At 35.6% G+C, this 20,137-nt stretch overlaps 2 protein-coding genes across 2 annotated transcripts; both read left to right on the top strand.

Annotated features, from left to right (window-relative positions):
* The first annotated feature begins 515 nt into the window (after positions 1–515).
* On the top strand, positions 516–4,305 carry LOC131604603 (flavonoid 3'-monooxygenase-like). The gene is made up of 3 exons (XM_058877034.1): positions 516–1,094; positions 2,927–3,370; positions 3,460–4,305. The coding sequence occupies exons 1-3, from the start codon at positions 651–653 to the stop codon at positions 4,096–4,098; spliced, it is 1,527 nt and encodes a 508-aa protein (XP_058733017.1). The 5' UTR covers positions 516–650; the 3' UTR covers positions 4,099–4,305.
* An 8,883-nt stretch (positions 4,306–13,188) lies between these two features.
* LOC131634880 (protein CANDIDATE G-PROTEIN COUPLED RECEPTOR 2-like) lies at positions 13,189–17,524 on the top strand. The gene is made up of 6 exons (XM_058905505.1): positions 13,189–13,693; positions 13,777–13,968; positions 16,508–16,670; positions 16,821–16,923; positions 17,014–17,095; positions 17,194–17,524. Exons 1-6 carry the CDS (start codon positions 13,457–13,459, stop codon positions 17,269–17,271), a joined length of 855 nt encoding a protein of 284 aa, XP_058761488.1. The 5' UTR covers positions 13,189–13,456; the 3' UTR covers positions 17,272–17,524.
* The last annotated feature ends 2,613 nt before the right edge of the window (positions 17,525–20,137 follow it).

Raw genomic sequence — 20,137 nt, 5'->3', positions numbered from 1 at the left:
AGGAATTAGGGTTTGGGAGAGAACTGATAGAAATAAGAAATAGTAGAAGACAAACCAATGACAATGATGCAGTGAGGAAGAGAGAAGAATGAAAGTTTTGAAAGCAAAACAAAATGATTACAAAGAGGAGAACCGTGAAAGTGGTTTTGCTGTATTCCAAGAAAGATTGCACAATTCCAAATAAAGTTTTTCACGTTAATAATGATGGTAAAAGAAAAAAGGGATAATGATAGGTTACAAAATGATTAAAAAAATTATTTATTAATTAAAATATTAAGGGAGATGTAATTACATCTATGTCCCCGTTTATCACCCTCAAAATGGTGATTAGAGGGATAATTATAGGATTTCATATGTATTCTACTTTATTATATTAAAAGTAGACAATACCATTACTCTCTAATTATAACCATAAGTAAACACATGCCAAACCCGTCCTATCCCTCTCTTTCTATATATTAACAATTAGGTTGTGCTGTATGTGGCACTATAAAAATTCATACACTATAGGATCATCACACTTGGGTTCATCTCATAGCATTAGCAATTTAGCAGACTATTGCCATTTTAAACTCCATGCCATTCCACAACATGTTTAGACAAAATTGCACTCACACTCACACAGACAAAACCACAAACACAAAACAAGCATGTCTCCATGGATCATTGTCTTTGTCACAATTGCTGCATCCATTCTCATCTACAAACTCTTAAATCTCATTTCAAAGCCTTCCTCACGTCTCCCACCTGGGCCTAAACCATGGCCCATCGTCGGAAACTTACCTCACATGGGCCCAGTCCCCCACCACGCCCTTGCCGCCTTAGCTCTCAAACACGGCCCTCTCATGCACCTCCGTTTGGGTTTCGTCGACGTGATAGTCGCCGCTTCCGCATCCGTGGCGGAGCAGTTCTTGAAGGTTCACGATGCTAATTTTTCTAACCGGCCACCTAACTCCGGCGCTAAATACATGGCGTATAATTATCAAGATCTTGTGTTTGCTCCCTATGGTCCACGGTGGCGATTGTTGAGGAAATTATCGTATGTGCACATGTTTTCTTCTAAGGCTTTGGATGACTTTAGCCACATTCGGCAGGTTTGGATTTTTTTTCCTTTCGTTTTCATGTGAAGTTATTTTCGTCGTCTTTATAACAATATCGTTATTTTCAAAGCACCGGTACTTACCGGACCGTGATTTGCTGCAGTCGGCAGCCACTGCATTCATGCAGTAACGTGTCCTTGATCGCCCGATCAGAATTAACGGTTGTGATTTAAAATTTTACCTTTTGAATTTGTCAAAATTGAGTGTGTGAATTCGTCAAAATATTATCCGCAGAAGATTCAAAACTAGAAATATGAATCTTATGCTGTTAAAACTTTAACAAATTCACGCAATCAAATGTAATTATAGAGATAGAATTTTTGTTTGTTATATCCATAAATATTTATAGTTAAAGTTAAATATTTTTTACATTTATTTTCTTGGAAGTTGTTCCTCTATGATGTTTGTATTAAGGTTGTGAGTTGTATAATTATTAAATTATTTAGAGAAAAACATGATAAAAATTTATTTATAAACATGGTAAAATTTTATTTATCATTAATTTTAACATATATTGGTTCATGAAAAACTTTGAAACATATATGGTTGAGTAGAATTGATAAAATAAGATGTTACCAAAACATTTTTTTATAGTTATTATAAAAAAAACTTATAGTTGAGAGATTAGATAAGATAAGATGAATTTCTATGAGACTCTTGTTTAATAAAATTAGCGGTTAAGTGATAAATTAGTTTATAATTTATAGTTGGTAACTGATCGCTTATAGTTTATAGGTGATGATTGATGATAGCTAATAAGTGAATTATAGTGTTTGATAAAATTATCACTTTAACTAGATAATAAATGTAAAATAATATAAAAGATACTTCTTAACTAATAATTAATTATATATTTAAAATAATTAAAACTTATAAAAATATTAATGGAAGAAAAAATAATAAATTATGTTATAAGATAAAACGCTATTTAAATTAGCGTTTAAAATACAAATTATAAATTAATAAAATAAGTTATAATTTCGTGATAAAAAAATTATTACTATAGTATTAAGTTTAGTATCATTGCGGGTTGATCTGCTTGGATCTTCTCCCGGCTGTTTTTGTATGTTTTGTTGTCCTGTCTTGGCTTCTCTGCTTTTTTAGGGAATGTTGGATTCCTCTTCACCATATAGTTTGTATGTGCCTGAATATAAAAAAATATCTTTTAAATAAGTACATCCAAAAATATATAGACTGCTAGCACATTTTTGGAAAATGGAAATAATTCAACTTACCGTAGACTAAAATATAAGCGGTACATTATCTTACTTTCTTACCTCTGACCACACTAGCTACCCCCTTCCATGATGTTACTTAACTCATCTTTAAAACCTCAACAAACCATTCTATTTATTTTCTTAGTGTGTGTTTTAAATGAAAAAGTCCAAATAAAAGTCATATTGAAAACTATCTATACATGATTCATTATTTTAAAAATGAATAATATCACGTTCTGTCTTGAAGATATGCTTTCATGAAATTAAAAACGTTCGATCAAAATTTGACTTTTCAGAATTAAATTTAGTATTAGTAATTAAATTATAATATAAAAAATATAAGCTGTATTTTATTGCATTTTTAAATTAAACAGACCGCTGTCAATGTTCTGAATGTATGAATGTGTGTTTTTCTTTATCTTAGGTAATCCAATTTCTTCTCTCACATTCACTTAAAATTTCCAGTTACAAAAATTTTAATAATATTGTTAAACAATAAAATGCATGTCTTTTTTTTATCAATGGAGTTGAATGTAGTGAAAATGAACTATACTCCCTAGAAATGGTGAACTTAAGTTTGAACTAATTAATTCTGTCACATAAATGCAGGAAGAAGTAGCAAGACTAATCCGCAATTTGGCAAGTTCCGGATCCAAAGCAGCAAATTTAGGACAAATGCTAAATGTATGCACAACCAATGCATTGGCAAGAGTAATGATAGGACGACGAGTATTTAACGACGGCAATAGTGGTTGTGATCCAAGGGCTGATGAGTTTAAATCTATGGTTGTTGAGCTTATGGTATTGGCTGGAGTTTTCAATGTTGGTGATTTTGTTCCTGCTTTAGAGTGGTTGGATCTTCAAGGTGTGCAAGGCAACATGAAGAAATTACACAAAAGATTTGATACATTTTTAACCAGTATCATTGAGGATCACAAGGTTTCCAAGAGTGAGAAGCATAATGACTTGTTGAGTACGTTACTGTCACTGAAAGAAAAAGATGATGAAGATGGAGACAAAGTCAATGATACCGAAATCAAAGCTTTACTCTTGGTATGTCGACAATTGATTCATGTATTATTTTTAATACTTTCGTTAACCTGTATTATATGAATTTAATAATTAATGTATTTGGTATATAGAATATGTTCACAGCTGGAACAGACACATCATCAAGCACGACAGAGTGGGCTATTGCCGAGCTGATAAGAAACCCTAAACTTATGGTTTCCGTTCAAAAGGAGTTGGACAGTGTTGTGGGTCGAGACAGGTTGGTTACGGAAATGGATTTGGCTCATCTTCCTTACTTAGAGGCTGTGGTGAAGGAAACTTTTCGACTTCATCCATCCACACCTCTTTCGCTCCCACGTGTTGCAAATGAGAGTTGTGAAATCTTCAACTATCATATTCCTAAAGGCGCAACTCTGTTGGTTAATGTTTGGGCAATTTCGCGTGATCCTAAAGAATGGTCCAACCCATTGGAGTTTAAGCCGGAAAGGTTTCTTCCTGGCGGGGAGAAGTTTGATGTTGATATTAAGGGAACTGATTTTGAGGTGATACCTTTTGGTGCTGGACGTAGAATATGTGCTGGTATGAGTCTTGGACTTAGGATGGTTCAACTTCTCACTGCGACATTAGTTCAAGCATATGATTGGGAGTTGGAGAATGGTTTATCGCCGGAAAAACTCAACATGGATGAAGCATATGGGCTTACATTGCAAAGACAAGTGCCTCTTTTGGCCCATCCTCGTCCAAGACTTGCGCAGCATTTATACTTGTAGTCATCATCTTTTGGAGTTTGGCTTAGTGCCCTTTACCTTCATCTAAGTCTAATAAAGCAACAAAAAAAAAAAGTTGTTTCTTTAGTTGTTTGAATAAGGATGCTCGTTGGATTGAAATATGGTGTTTTACTATGAGTGTTGCTCGACATAGTTTAGTCATTTATAATTTATTAATTGTTATGTTTTGAGGGTTTCTATCCATTGTTTGATTTATTTATGTGTAGTTATATTCTTCTTGCATGTAAGCTTTGGATGGGCCATAGAGGACAAGTTCTTTGAGACCAAGATTTTTAGGGGTTGCTTTTCCACCCTTAACGGTAAAGAGTTACTCTAATGAAATTCGAAATTGTCCTTCTAAAAATTCGAAAGTAAGGCTTTTTCTGGTTTGGTCCTTGGTTTTGAGAAATACAACCCAAGTATGTCTGCTATAGTCATCAACTAGAGTAAGAAAATATCTATGTCCTAATGTGGATATGGTGGAGAATGGTCCCCATAAATCAGCATGCAAAATTTGAAAAGGAGCAGATGAACAAGAAGTGCTATTAGGAAAAGACAACTTTCTTTGTTTAGCATAGTGACAAGAGTCACAAGGTACAACATCTTTATTACAAACAATGAAGGGAAAAATTTTAGAGATGGCTTGCAAGCCATTATTAGGTAAATGGCCTAATCTTAAATGCTAGAGAGTACAAGAATTGAAAGCAACAGAAGGAGTAGTTGATTGGGGAGCTGTGGAGTCAAGGACATAGAGTCCTCTTTGAAGGCTAGCTATACCAATCTTCGCCTTGGAAAGAGTCTGCAGGATATGACATTTATCAGCAGTGAATTGGACTAAGCATTCATTGCTATCTATCAATTTAGCAATAGAGATGAGATTGACATTGAAACTGGGGACATACAGCACATTATGTAATGTTAAAGAAGGAGATATAGCAACAGTACCAGAAATGGAAGCTACAACTTGAGATCCATTAGGCAGACTGACAGGGATAGGAACTATATTTTTGTGTTGAATAAAAGAGTCAAAATGAAAGGTAAAATGATCAGTAGCTCCTATGTCTAATATCCAAAGATTAGGGTTCTTACCATTCACATTTGAAGCATGAGAGTGCATGACAAAAGGAGATGTGGAGACAGAGTTGACTGTAGGATTGGGTTTGGACTGTTGGAGTAAAGCCAAAATGCTGTTGTACTGCTCCTGAGTGAAGGCAAACGCAGAAGGTGCTGAATTCTGAGGAGAAGATTCAGTGGCATTGTTGGTTGTGGCAGCTGCAGGGACCTTGGCTTTGTGCTTGAAACCTGGAGGATATCCGTGTTTCTGGAAACAAGTCTCAACTGTGTGGTTTGTTCTTCCACAGTGAGTGCAGATCCTGTTGGTGCTCTTAGATCCATAGGAACCCTGATACTTGTTGTTGCCCTGTTTAGCATAGGAGTTTCCTTCAACAGTCTGAACCTATAATGCAACAACCTCTTCAGTGGAGCCAGCTTTAGGAGAATCCATATTTATGGAGCTATGCATTTCCCTTTCTTGTTGAATAACCATGGAAAAAGCATAATTGATGTCAGGGAGTGGATTCATCATCATGATCTGGGATTTTGAATGTGCAAATTTCTCATAAAGGCCCTTCAAGAACCTGATAACATAGTCTTGTTCTCTGTATTTCTTGATGGATGCTATAGCACCACAAGAACACTGAATAGCACAGGAACAGAAAGGTATAGGACGATAATTTTCTAGCTCATCCCACAACACTTTGAGCTGAGTGAAATAGTTAGAAACGTCGAGAGTACCTTGACGAAATTTATATAGATCCTCTTGAATGTCTGAGATGCGGAAGATGTCGCCGTGTGAGAACCGAATCTGCAAGTTCTTCCATACTCCCGCGGCATTATCAATCCACAGCACCGATTTGGCAATCGATTCGGAGATTGAGCGCTGAATCCACGCAAGAACCATGGTATTGCATCTAATCCATGGCGCGTATAGTGGATCGGAAACTGGTTTGGTTAGGGTTCCATCGATAAATTTGTCCTTGTTCTTGGAAATTAGGGCGATTTGCATCGACCGCGCCCAAATATGATAGTTCTTATCGTTGAGAGGTGGAGTCACAAGAACAAGTGCTGGATTTTCGTTTGGATGGAGGTAATAAGGGTTTGCAGAATTGGTTGAAAAATCGGCGTAGCTCTGGTTCGCCATTGCAATCAAGAACAAGAAAAGAAGGAAAAACGGAATCGGCAAGAAGATGATTCACGAAGAAGAAAGATAGCAAAACAATGGCTACCAGAGCATTACTTGCTCTGATACCATGTCGATAGTAGAGAATCCTATGGAAAAACTGTGAAAGATGCACAAAGGCTCTGTAACAGAAAGCATCGAAAATGCATAAAGGTAGAAGAAGAAGAGATAGCAGTAAAAACTCTGTTGCATTAACTGAACCATAAAAGGTTACCAAAGTGTATTATATACAAACTTAGTCACCAATAGGGACTTGCCACCTAAGCTAACAGAAGAATATATTAAAGATACATATCTATCTATAAGCAAAATAATAAGAGCTATAGTATATATTTCAATAACAACATTAGTAAATTAGTCACATTTTTATTTTATGGAGAAAAAAAAAATAGTCTAGGAGTATAATTTTGAGAGACCAGGCAGAAACAATAGTTTCTAAATGGACAACCCTTTCACACCTTTCAATCTGGTCCCTCATACCACACTGATTTGGATGCATTGCAACTTTAACTACATGAAGTTAGTTTCTCTTTGATAAAAGGAATGGAAGGTGAATTATGATAACCATACAAATACAGGCTGCCCCTTAACACATTCACGCAATTCTGATGCTTGGTAAAGTGTGTAATGCCTTAGCAAAGAGTTCTATACTAAAACATATGCCTATAATAAGAAAAATATTCCTATATAAATTGGCATGTTAACAAGTTAAAACTAAAGCAACTTACTCCACTTGCAAATAATACGAAGGAAATCAGTAATTACCTCAAAAAACTCCTACAAAAATATACTTTTGAATTTATTTTGGAAGTATATTTTCGAACAATTTTTTTGGAAAAATAGAAGTGATTCACTTTCAAAATATTATAGTATGATGCATCCACAAATGCATTTCAAATTTTAACAACATTATTGATTTTTAGCAGGGTGTATGAAGATCACTAAGATGCAACAAACAATTCCTAATTTATATTGTTTGTTCGCTTACTTGAGCTTTTACTTTGGCGGCTTCCAGTACGGCAACGTCAAAGTTTGGCCCACCATAGTCTTGCTTTTTATCTAAAAATGGAGTGGAGATCCTTTCCATTTCTCTAAAGAAATGGAGAACACAAGTACTATAGTTTTTATGATATATATGTCAAATTATGAAAAATATATGCCACACATTTTAATAACATGTACATTTATACACAATTACTTTAGTAATTATGCTCTCCATTTCTTTTGAGAAATGGAGAGGATCTCAACTCCTACAAATGATCGTTGCAATTACTAAGAGAATTTATTCATGTCATTTTACATCGTTTCCAAAATATCTCTGACATTGTTTACTAAAAAAATTTATCTTTTCTAAAGAAAAAAAATAATTGTTGTCAAATTCATCAAAAGGCAAATTTTTGATACCGCATAGCAAATTTCTGGTATCTACTTTTGACCGATATTCGAAATTCTTTATTTTAAACAAAATTCTGGTATTCATTTACCGAAATTTTAAAATTTCTGATATTTTTCATATACCGAAAATTTTTAAATTTCCGGTAATTTTATGAACTGAAGTCACACTGGAAATTTGAAATATCCGGTATTTTTCATATACCGGATATTTCAAATTTTCGATATTAATTTTAATTGCTGTTACATACCAGAAATTTTAAATATCCGGTATGTAGCATCAAGCACGATAAATTGGTAAATCCAACAAAATTTCTCGTATTTATATGAATTTTTCGACAGGGTACCGGAAATTTCAAAAAATCTAATATTTTACAAAGATAATTTGGTAAAAACGCCTATTTGAGAGAGTGGCATGTATAAAGTGAGGGGTGTAAATTCTCAATTTCTAAGTGTATTTTTTCTTAATCGACAAAAAAAAGTTGGTTAGCTTATACCTAGGCTAAAGATATAAAACAAGAAATCAAATATAAAAAACTTACCTTGTAAATTATGAGATGACTTTTTTAAAGACTTGAACCTTTTTTTCAATACAAACATTTTTTATTTTTTTAAATATTTTTATGTTTTTGAAGTTAGGCACAAGTTAGCAAGACATTTGTTTCGATCTGCGACAAAATCTAAAATACTTTGATATGATCCAATAAGAGATTTATATGAGAATCTAAGTTAAGGAATGGAGAGACCCCTCTAAATATATTAGCCCATTAGAGAGGCAGAAAGATCATAGGCCGTGGAATGACCCTATCATAACAAAGCATAAGAGTGGTACATACAAAAAGATACAGATTGTCAAATTTGAGAGTCATGGAATATTAATGTTATCCCAATGACACAGGGTGCAAACATCACAACTTTAGAGCAGTTATTCATAAGAAGGTTCTAACACCACATAATCTAAGATGGATCTATCCTAAAAAGATACTTAATCAGAGCAAGGAAAAAAGCTAAAACATCATATCTTACTTAGAAAGATTTTCCTGCATATGTCTTTTCTTATGGTTGTCTAAAAAAGAATGTTTAAGGTCTCTAAAAATCCATAAAACCTCGCTATAAATCATGGTGAATGCAAAATATCAAGGTAGATACTATTATAACCCTAAATTTCTTTCACTTTCTATCGTCACTGACCTTGTCGTTTGGATGAACAAATGAGTTATTCAACACCTCAAGGAATGTTAGTTCCTCCACATCCACCACCAGTTATTTCTACATTTTCATCACATCTTCTACTAATCAAAGGTGTCTTACTGTCAATGAATTCTTTACCAGTCAAAGACATTTAACAACCACTTCCAGATGTCCCGTTAAACAATAATACTCCACTGTCATCATTTCTTTCAATCCTCGACACTAATGAGAAAATAAACATACTCTTAATAGGCTTGTTGGTTGTCGTTTAGAGGTAACCAACGACGTTGGAACATCGAAATGAAAGGCTTTGGTAAATTGAAGCATCTAATCTCAGTCCCCAAGTGCAACTATTTCCCAGAAGGACAAGATGAGGTTCGATATGAGTTATTGGTGATTCATTATCATGCTACAAAGAGGATCAATAAAAATTGTCCAGACACTGTAGGCATCACAATTTCGAGGAACACATCACATGCTCTGATACCATTAAAACAGTTGTTATCTAGGCCCCGTATACCATTATCACTCATAATTGACACCATGCATATTCGTCGCCCCATCCTCTTCTGAGGAGGCTAGGGGCAACGAAGACGCTTCCAATAGAAAAGTATTCACCTGGAGGATAAACAAATAACATGTATATAAGGAGTTCCAAAATACCCTAAGGTGGCAGCATATGATGGGACAATGGACTCTAATGATCACATCGAGCCGGTGGAATCCTCCTAAATTTCCATTATTTTGTGGAATGAGTTGCTTAAGTGCTTCACTACATATTTCACCATATTGAGAAAATGGATGAAATAGATAAAAAAAATTGGATTCATTACGAAAAGAGAAAGTTGAATCCAAACGGTCCTACGATGAAATATTTAACAACAACATTGTTTTAGGGGAAGGCACATATGACCAGATGAAGAAGTATATTCAAATCTTGGAACTTCGGGCATAGCTGGAGTTTGTATAGAGCTTTAGGATTAAGGAGATAAAAACATTCAATTTGTTATAAAAGTCTAGAAAATATATCTATTGTGAGGAGTTATTGTCCACGAGTAGGGCCGTATACGGAGATGGGATATATAAAGGCGAATGAAGCAAAAGAACCGTTAAGGATAGAATGGGATATGAAAAAAGGAAGGTCGATAAAGATAAAAATAAGGGCTAGGGAATCGAAATGTAGAACAAGGGGCTCACCCCTTCTAGATATAGATATTACATGCCCTAGAACATTCTAGGAAATGTATACTGAAGAGCATATCAGTGCAGAGTTCCACGAAGAGAAATGGAGTTTCCTAAGAAGGTCTTGGAACACCTCGACCTTGATATGTTTTGGTATTTTTGTTTCCACAAAAGCATATCCCATAACATAGAAGAATGCATTCAACTAATGAATCTCATTGAAAACTTGATCCAACGGAAGGTTAGCAAATGAAGAGAAATAGTTTAAGGACGGGGAGAAGAATAAGTTACTTATGGAAAGAAACAGTTTAAAGACGAAGAGAAGAATAAGCTACTTATGGCTTTTGACATTACTAGAGGAACTTTTTTGGAGTGGGAAAACCTTCCATATTGATTAAGGTTGAAGGATAAACCTTTAAATTTTGAGAATATATCCTCTTCAATACACGAGTATAGATAGAAATAGTGACATTACAACACCATAAACAAATCACATACTGAGACATGGTATCAAGATGGACCTTTCTGGAGGCGACATATGTTGTTTAATGAAGAGAAATTTAATGGAGATGATAATGTTAGTGGTAAAGTAGGACCCTAGGCCGGAAAAAAAAGTCGACCTCTAATATCGTTCTATGACGAGGAGTTGATCAACGAAACTCCTAAGTGTCATGTTCCCCTCATGATGAGGGACATGTTAGAAAATTACAACATCCACACAATTTTAGTAGGAAAAATTAATTCATATGATATCATGTATGCTATCATTCTAGATGTAATGCACCTGACATGCAATGACCTGATACCATATAGACTGAGTGACCTTTAAGGGCTCAATGTATAAATATTCAAACCTTGAAGGGGTAAATAATGTTTCTTTGAATATGGGATAATTTTCCTAGAATTTGGGTTGAATAGACAATTAAAACTCTGTTTGTTTCGACTTTCAAAAATCAAATTAAGCATGCGGAAGAAAATATTGACATAATCTTCAGTAGATACGTAGACCTTTATCTCTAGAGTAGTCTAAGGCATCCGATAAGTAAATACTTAGGGTAGTTGAAGAGGAGGATTCCTAATAATATTTGTCTGGTGGATAACATTAGTGGGCCCATACGACCTTGGATTCTTAGCTAGACCTCCTTGTGCAGGCGCCTTACCAGGACCTTTTTTGGCCCCCGCCAAAGCGGACAGACTACCATTGTTTTTCTTACTTCATAATTCTAATGAAGATCAGGTAACTTCAAGAGATGTCAAAATCCCTCCCTCTACTAAAGAACCTTCACCCTTGCTAACGAGCAATGTCGACTTCTTAGCTGAAGGAAGGTTAACAGGAAGCAGAGAACATTTTTTTCCTCTCTCTTGATCTCATCTGAAAGGGAACAAGAGCGATATGGTAAGCGCAATACAAGTCAACATCAAATCAAAATAAAATAGAGACAAATCAAGTACCAAATAGATTTTTCCCTTCCTCAGCAGATTTTGAGTCTGCGATATCCTTACAACTTATCTCATTGATAAAAAACAAAAGAAAGGTTGTCTTCATAGCTTTCTCTGCATAAGTAAAGGAGTTATACAAAATAGAGTAAAAGCTAGAGTTCTCGTCGAAGTGGTCTGGGGACCAGAATCGTCTGGCTATATCCGTACAACCAACCGGCCTAGAGGAAGGAGTTAAAATAATACAAAATTCCATGTGTTCTGCATGGGAGATAATGGTGGAAATGAAATAGTTAGGGTTGAACTTCTTCCAGCTCTCTGTATACACTTGAAAGATCTTGTTGTCATTCTGACGAAGGGAAACTAATCAATGACTAGACCTTTTCCTTGAAGGAGGGTTCATAGAAAATAAGCAAAAAAAGAGATATTTCAAGGCTAAACCCATTTTCCTTTAGTATTCGTACCAATATTGATATACCTGTACATAAGCCCAGGAAATTGGATGGAGTAGCGAGGGAGAAATACAAAGGTGATATAATACCTCATTCTCCAAAGGCTGCAACTTCACTCATCGAAGAATTTCCCTCATCATCCGAAAGTCCAATCCTGAGCCAGAGTTACCACTAGTGCGTTCGAAACAGGGATGGGAAATTTCATCCCATGTATGTGAGTTTTGGGTTTTCAACTCCTGTAGACGATGAAGATGCGTCACTAGTAGGTTCGTGAATATTGTTTATGGGTACATCACCTATGTTAAATAGGGTAACCATAACAACACATGAAAATAGACGATAACGTAACTTGAAGAAAGGATGAGGAAATAAGAAGACGTTGGAGCAAGACAGTGAACTTTGAATAACAAGTGAAGTAAAATAGACGTTTAATCAAAAGCTAACTTTTCATAAGGAAATCAGTCGCAAATTAACGGTATGGATTAGAAGTTTAAAAAAGATCTAATGGGAGCGAAATGACCATTCCATAAGAAACATTGATGATTCAAATGTACTCGAGTGATCTAAGTAAGGAAGCCACATCCTAACCTGAAGACATAGAGCCACACACTTAGAAAGAATGATGAAACATCTCAATGATGGAGAAACATTTAATGCTCTTATTCTCCTTGTAATTGATCCAGGACGTCTCTATTTCTCTCCAAGGTCGGACATCATTGTTAGAGGTCAACCACGACTTTAAAGACTTCCCGACTAGTTTTTCGCCTGACAAGTCTTAAGGCAACTGTTTTGGACCGGCCAAAGATCCAAAAGCAAAGATCTAACTATGCGTAAGCCCAATCAAAACGATCCAACGTATAAAGTCAACATGATCTTAATGTACATTCTTTTGATCTCCACTTTTCACTATACTCATCTTGGATTGTGTAACTGACTTAGATGTTAAAGTGTTAACTTATAAGGTCTACATCGTGCCACCGAATTAGAGATCAGCATCACTGAATAATGAAACAAAAATGACTGTGTAGATGTCAATTTTTATTCAAGTTTTTGACTAATTATATTTTAAAAACAATAATTATTTATATATTATGTTTAAAATAATTTAAAAATATATATTTATTTATTATATATTACATTTCAACTTTATATTAATTTGCCATTTAAGACATTGAGTACAATTATGATTATTTGTAAACATTTTTTAAGAAAACATAGATCATAAATGGAAAGTTTCCTCAAGAAACCAAAGTTGGCTGTTTGGTCGTGACCCATGATCCTGATCCCATTAATGCACTGTTTTTCGTGTTCCTGACGGAAGCTCCATCATGATGTATCCATTTCCACTTCCACGATCTTGTTGAACATTACACCACCACTATCCCAAAACAACCGAACAATGTTACAATTACCCATTTTCTTCTGAAATCGATCCAACGCGGTACAATACAGAAGGGATCCATCACCTATGTCAAGAAGCGTGGAGGGTCCTGACGGTCAAATCCATGTGGAGGATCTGAATTTGAACTGCAATGAATACGACACGTTTGTTGTCGTTTCATCGGTTTTGTTTATTTTGTATCTCGCTGTGAAAGCCAAGAAGAACATCAACAGCCTCTGTAATAGAGGTTCTTGTATTATCGTTTCCTATTATGCACTTCTCTGGATTGTTACCCTTTTAAACCTTGCTCGCTCTGTTCTTCAGGTACATCACAGTTACATTATACTTTTCTATGTGTTTGTTTTTGCTTAACCTTGAAAACTTTGGCTTCTTTTATGGTTGAGCAGGCATGGCAGTGCACTCCTGGAAAGGAGGTTGCTTGGAATATGTTGTCATTGTTTACAGCATCAGGTATGTTGTATCTAGAGATAAGCTTGATGGCTTTCTTGCTAAACAATGGCTACATGAATGCCATGGAAACTCTAGCACATACTTCCACTGTATCAGGAATTGTTGTCTGCGTGGACACTCTTCTTAAGGTGAGACTGGCTTTAGTTCATATATACATATTATATGCTTGTTGTATGCATATATATTTAGTTTTTCTATAATGTCTAGACTTGTTTACTGTTTAGTATCTAGATTTGTTTGTAATTTGTCGGTTTCATGTGATTTTACTGTCCATTGCACTTGATTTTTTCTCTCTACCAGTCTCTGGTTTGCTTCTCATTTTCAATGAAACCCTGGTCTTGAGTTGTATCAACAACTATCACCTCCAAGTCCTATCTCACTGTTTGAGGTTAGCAGTCTTAAGGTACATCGCTATATTAAAATTGTGAATATAGCTTATAGAGTCAGGGATGAGAAGTATGAAGGTGTAGAAGATCAGCTACGGACCTGAGTGATGTGGCTTCCGTGGGCTGAATATTGGCATAACACTAGGTACTTGTCTCCACTGACTCCACCTTTTGAAGTGGTTTATGGGAGGCCACCTCCGATCCTCACACGTTTCCTTAGAGAGACAAGACCTAGGTGAAGCAGTACAGAGGGAACCTAAAAACCGTGATAAAGCATTAAAACAGCTCAAGTACCATCTAGATCAAGCGAGGGGCTGCATGAAGAACCAAGCTGACGGGAAGCGAAAAGATGTGGGTTTTGCTTTTGGAGAACGAGTGTTCCTCAAGTTGAGGCCACATGTGCAGAAATATGTGGAAACATGATTCAATCCCAAGTTAACTCCAAGATACTATGGGCCTTTTGAGACAGTGGCACGGATAGGCATGGTCGCATACAATCTCCAGTTATCTGCCACAGCCCGGATTCACCCGGTTTTCCATGTATCGTTGCTCAAGAAGGCAATTGGCAATTACCTGATTGAAACTGAGTTACCCATGGGTCCTGAATGTGATGCACACATAGAAGAAGCTAATTGGGAGGAAGAATTTGCAATGTGCATATAATTCCCTGCCGTCAGACTTGAGAGCTAGTCTGTCTTAAGGAGGGAGTAATGATAGAGTTAGGGTTAAGAAGTATGAAGGTGGGGTGTGTCTCTAGTCAGTCACATGGTACATCTAAAGTTTGGAGGGGTGTATGTGAGGAAAACTAAGAGAGAGAAAGGCGAGCTAGCACGTGAAGGAGAGAATGCCTGAACTCAGTCCGCATATGTGGGAAAGGTTAGTTAGGAGTGGGGGTACCTTGGTTATTCTGTTAGATGGCTGCAAAGAGTGGATTCTCTTTAGTGAGCCTGGCTCTTAGGAGTAGAAGGAAGAGTTGTTTCCTCTGCTCATTTTCTATTTGCCATCAATAAAACATATAGTCCATTTGTTCATTCACCTTTCCTTTACATTCATATCTACCATTGTTAATCTCGGTACCTATCAATAGAAATCAAGAAAAGTGTAACCTTTGTAGTGGCATTTTGAAGAGAATGAATTATGTCAGTTGACTAATCATGATCAGTTCATTTCAGCATGTTGATCACTATAATTGCAATTTGCAAACCTTATGAGGAGCAATCACAATGAGTGCTATGAACACCATGCTTAAGAAAGTTTTGAAGCATCAAACATAATGCTAAACAAAATGTGCCTTTAAGATGACAACTCAACTTGTTCCGTTAGTATTTTGTGCTTCTAATACTTATCCATAACAAGTTCATGGAACTACTCTCTTTCCTTAGTGAATGTCTATAATTTAAATTTATAAAGGCCATGTTGAATTATTGTAACATTCTTTTCCTAAACTCACTTTAAAGTGTTTCTAAGCTTTTTGAATTCTACCATATAATTTTTACGATCATATATAATCCCGTGAAAAACTCCATTTTTAATTTTATATAACCCTAAACTATTAAGAGGGTGGGAAGTTTTTGTTTTTGCTTTGTTTTATTTTATTTTAAACTGTACGATCAGTTTGTTTCCCCATTTTAACTATATTCATCTTGCCAAGCATTTCTCAACTTGAAAACCCTTAGGCTAGTATTCCCAAAATAAGTTCCTTTACGGGACGCTTGTGCGTATTGATCTTCTTTTTTGCACCATTATTATTGACCTCCAATTATTGATGGGGCTCATCATTCAATTCCCAAACTAAATGTTGTCCTGGTAAAGCTCCTGTTAAGATATTTTCATTTGCTCCCAAGTTCAAAAAATAAAAGGATCCAGATCTTTGTTATCTGATCTTACAAGACTAGCTTATTTTATCTGATGAATTGCTTGTATACAACACGCACATATTTGCAAATTGTGATGCATTCCAGTCTCTTTAATCACATGCTTTTGTGATAGGGTAGATAGTTAGTGTTATCTGCAATTTAAATGGTTGTTCTTTGTTTTTGTCTCGTTTCTTTTGAGTATTGCTTAACTTTATCTTATAACTGTTTAAGCCTCTTCAATATGAATTTCCCTTTTTTCTTTCACAATCAAAAGAAAAAGAATAATGGCGGTTACATCTTGCAACTATTTCCAGTACTAAGTAAATCAAACAGTTTTGTCCTATTGGGTTGTGGTTGTTCTTTACACATCAATTACTTCTTAATCTGCTTATGTCATTTCTGCTAATTAAGGGCTTTCATACCAGGCAATATATGTTTTTGGATTTGGTGTTCCTTTGTTCAATCGCACCGTTGGAAGCACTCATACGTTCCTGTGGGGTTTGTGGATAATACATAAGTTATTGCTTGCTGCAGCATATGGCTTCATTTTATTTGTACAATTCTCAAAATGGAGAGAAAAACTGCCCCGTGAGTAATTCAACACTGCTATTTTTTTAGTAAAAGCCGGAAGAATAGTTCCTGTTATGTTTCATCGTACAGCTTCTGCTTAATTCAATACTGTTTTTATATTCTAAATAGATTCACATTCTGATTGAAAATTTTCTGCCACCTTTGCAGTCAGGCAAACTTTCTACAACTATGTTGTGGTAATGTTTATATTCAACGCAATTACTCTGTTTGCTTGTGGGCTGGCGGGAATTGGTGCTGGCCTTGGCAATTGGTAATCCTATATCTTAGCAATTAGAAGAAGTACGCAGTTATTGTCTCTATAGCTTATGCAATATATAACAAAACTCCTTGTCATCTGCAGGTTGTATGATTTTACTGTGATGTGTTATCACGCTCTATATCTTCCGTTTCTGTATGTAACTTTCCTGGCAGATTTTTTCCAAGTAAGCATCCTTTACTATTTATTAATTGAATTTGGTTTTCTATAATACGAGCATCAATAAACATCATGTTATGAAATTGTTCTTTGCATTTGCTGCAGGAGGAAGACTTCCTTTTGGATAACGCGTATTATTCGGAGATGAAAGATGCAGGATTCTTTGACGCTGACTGGGAATAACATAACTCCCAAACAATTTGTACATGGAAGGAACATACACATTTAGTTCTATGCACTGTAAATATCTATACTTGATAAATTCCTAACTAAGTCAAAATGAAACTATGCTCCATGAACATCTTAAGGAAATGTTAAATCTATATGACTCTAACCCTACTATGAAACACAACGAAAGAAACAATGCTGTTAAAATCCAGCATATCATATAAATCAAGAAACAAACTGGTTCTTAAACCAGCTCCGAAAACTCAAACTAGCATTCGTCGAGATTTTTTCATTCAGTTTTTTTAACGCTTGGGTTTTAAATTTGAAAGTATCTATAGTACTTCATTTGAAGTTGTTGAAAATCTGCTTCATTATCATCATATTCAAGACAGACAAAGGCTTATTATAATGGCTTCTGTTTTTGTACCGTTACACCTCCCAATAATTTACTTGCAAGAAAAAGTGTTAAACAAACACTATTTCTACACTCTTTATACTAAATTAGTGGACCTAATAGTAGGACCCAAATTTAAAATAGTGTAATACATGTGAATTTCCCTCAATTATATTTGTCCTTCACTCACAAAACCTGACTCAAATCAAATCTCTGCTACTAATTGATTTGGCTCCACCCCATTCCGTTTTAGAAAGTTATATTTACACATGAACACAACATTTATTTTTATTCTTAAATTATGACACTTCCATTCTACCGTTTGTGTTGCTGAGATATTAAATTGAGTGTCTGAAGTCTGACCCACATAAGAGGATGGTAGCAGGGTATAGTCCGGAGGTAAAATTGCTGGTCACTATAGTTTATGGCTATTTACAAACAAGTACAATTATAAACAACATTGAATTGGGTGGGACCATGATGAGTGAAACATTTCCATGTGAGATTTTATAATAGTCCAAACTGCTCTGTAAGCAGTGACTGTGCAAGTAAAATTTACATTGTTTGTTCTATTTTCTACCCTGCCTGCATTTGGGCCTTTTTGCAAAATCTAAAGAGTTAGAAAATTTTCAAAAAGTTTTTTATTTTTCTTTGGAAGTGTATTGTACCAGACCATGGATGAGAATTGAAAAAGTAAAAAATTCATTGAGAACAACAAAGACCTCCCTTCCGATAACTCTGTCAAGCATTCACGAGTCCCTATGAAACTATTTCTTTCCTTGATATAGGGTAAAGAAAAAAAGAAGAGCGTGACTAGCACTAGTAAGGAGGCTACTGCCACATTTACAAACTACATTTACCAGTAGTAGTAATTTGAACTCTATTTAGTTTTCATGGTGGATCCCAAATCATGGGGTAGTCTTTTTTGTTTGGAATATTTTGATTTTGTAAAATTAATATTTTTTGTATTTATAAAATTGATGTTAGCATGTTTGATTTCAGTGGAAGCAGATCACCTCCTGCTGTTTCAGTCCTGCCCTTCCTCATGCCTTTTATCTAATGGCTTTGGCGAGTGGCGGGCCTAAAATTCCAACACAACCCGTCAATTTTTGGCGGGTGCGCGGGCCGGCCCGGCGGACCATGGCGCGTTTTGCCACCCCTACTCATAATTAGTTTTAAAAAATATAGTTGCTTTGAAAAGAAAAATTGATATAGATGAAGGGCTAGGATGTGAGCTGAATGGGCAGCACCAAAAAAAAAATGGAGAGGATCCAGGTCCGATTTCAGTTAAGAAGAATTGGTAATGCTTTTAAAATTGATATTACTTAAAGATAAAATTCATAATTTTTTTAATCTAAATTTATTTTTATGCTGAAACCAAACATAGACATAATATCTATGTGTATGAAGATGTTTAGGCAAAAAAAAAAAACGATTTTGATTTGTTCGATTCATCAACCTCAAAAATGTCACAAGAGTCTCAAAAATTTTACTTATCAGCTTTTTCATTACCGGGTTGAAACGTAACTTTCGTTGTAAATTGCAATTCCATCGTCCTCCATTTCTCATGAAGGCTCTTGCAATGGCACGGGCCTATGAAGTTCATTTAGAAGATAATTTTCCTTAGATGAATAATGTGTTTAAAGGTCAAATCTCTTTTCTCTGCTCAAACAGTTTAGCCCAAACACATCACCCGCGTATAAATACTTATCAGCCCCAAATATTTCCCCCCACACCGAAACCTAACTCCCTTCCACCATTACTTCCTACACCCTCATCCAACGTACCTTTTCGCCACCTCCCACCGGCGGAGCTTCGGGATCATCGTTCTAAGGGTTATGCTTTAAGTGTGATGAGAAATGGAGTTTTACCCACATTTGTCATAGTAAGGTGTTACTCCTCATGCAAGACGAAGATGATTATCTGAGCCCAGAATTAGAGGATCCACATTTCAATGAAGTTTCTAGTGACATTTCTAGCATACACGCTTTGGCAAGTCAGCTCCATGATTGCTCATTATGTGTTATTGGGTGTGTATGGACACCGTGGATTTCCTCGTTCCGTTGTGTTGGATCGTGCTGCCATTTTTGTGAGTTCTTTTTGGCGAAAAACTTTTTGAATTAAGTGCCACAAAATTATTCACGAGTGGCGCTTACCACCCTCATACGAATGGGCAATCACAGGCGGTTAATAAAACATTAGAGCAATACTCGAGGGCTTTCATGCAACACAAATCCACCATTTGGGTGTTATTTTTACCTTGGGTAGAATTCCATTATAATACGAGTTATCTCGACAAATTGAAAATGACTCTTTTTTAGGCTTTTTTATGGTTGTAAGCCTCATACTATTCCAATGTATACCCAGAGTTCTATATTTATCTAAGATTTAGATGACGCCCTTCAAACTGACAATGACTTATTACAAGCGTTGAAGGAAAATTTGTTGGATGCTCAATATTATATAACTCAACGTGTTTATGCTCAC

Source organism: Vicia villosa, linkage group LG1 (assembly GCF_029867415.1).
Source record: "Vicia villosa cultivar HV-30 ecotype Madison, WI linkage group LG1, Vvil1.0, whole genome shotgun sequence".
NCBI lineage: Eukaryota > Viridiplantae > Streptophyta > Magnoliopsida > Fabales > Fabaceae > Vicia > Vicia villosa.
Note: the sequence above shows the minus strand (reverse complement) of the source record. Positions and strands in the feature narration are given on the sequence as shown.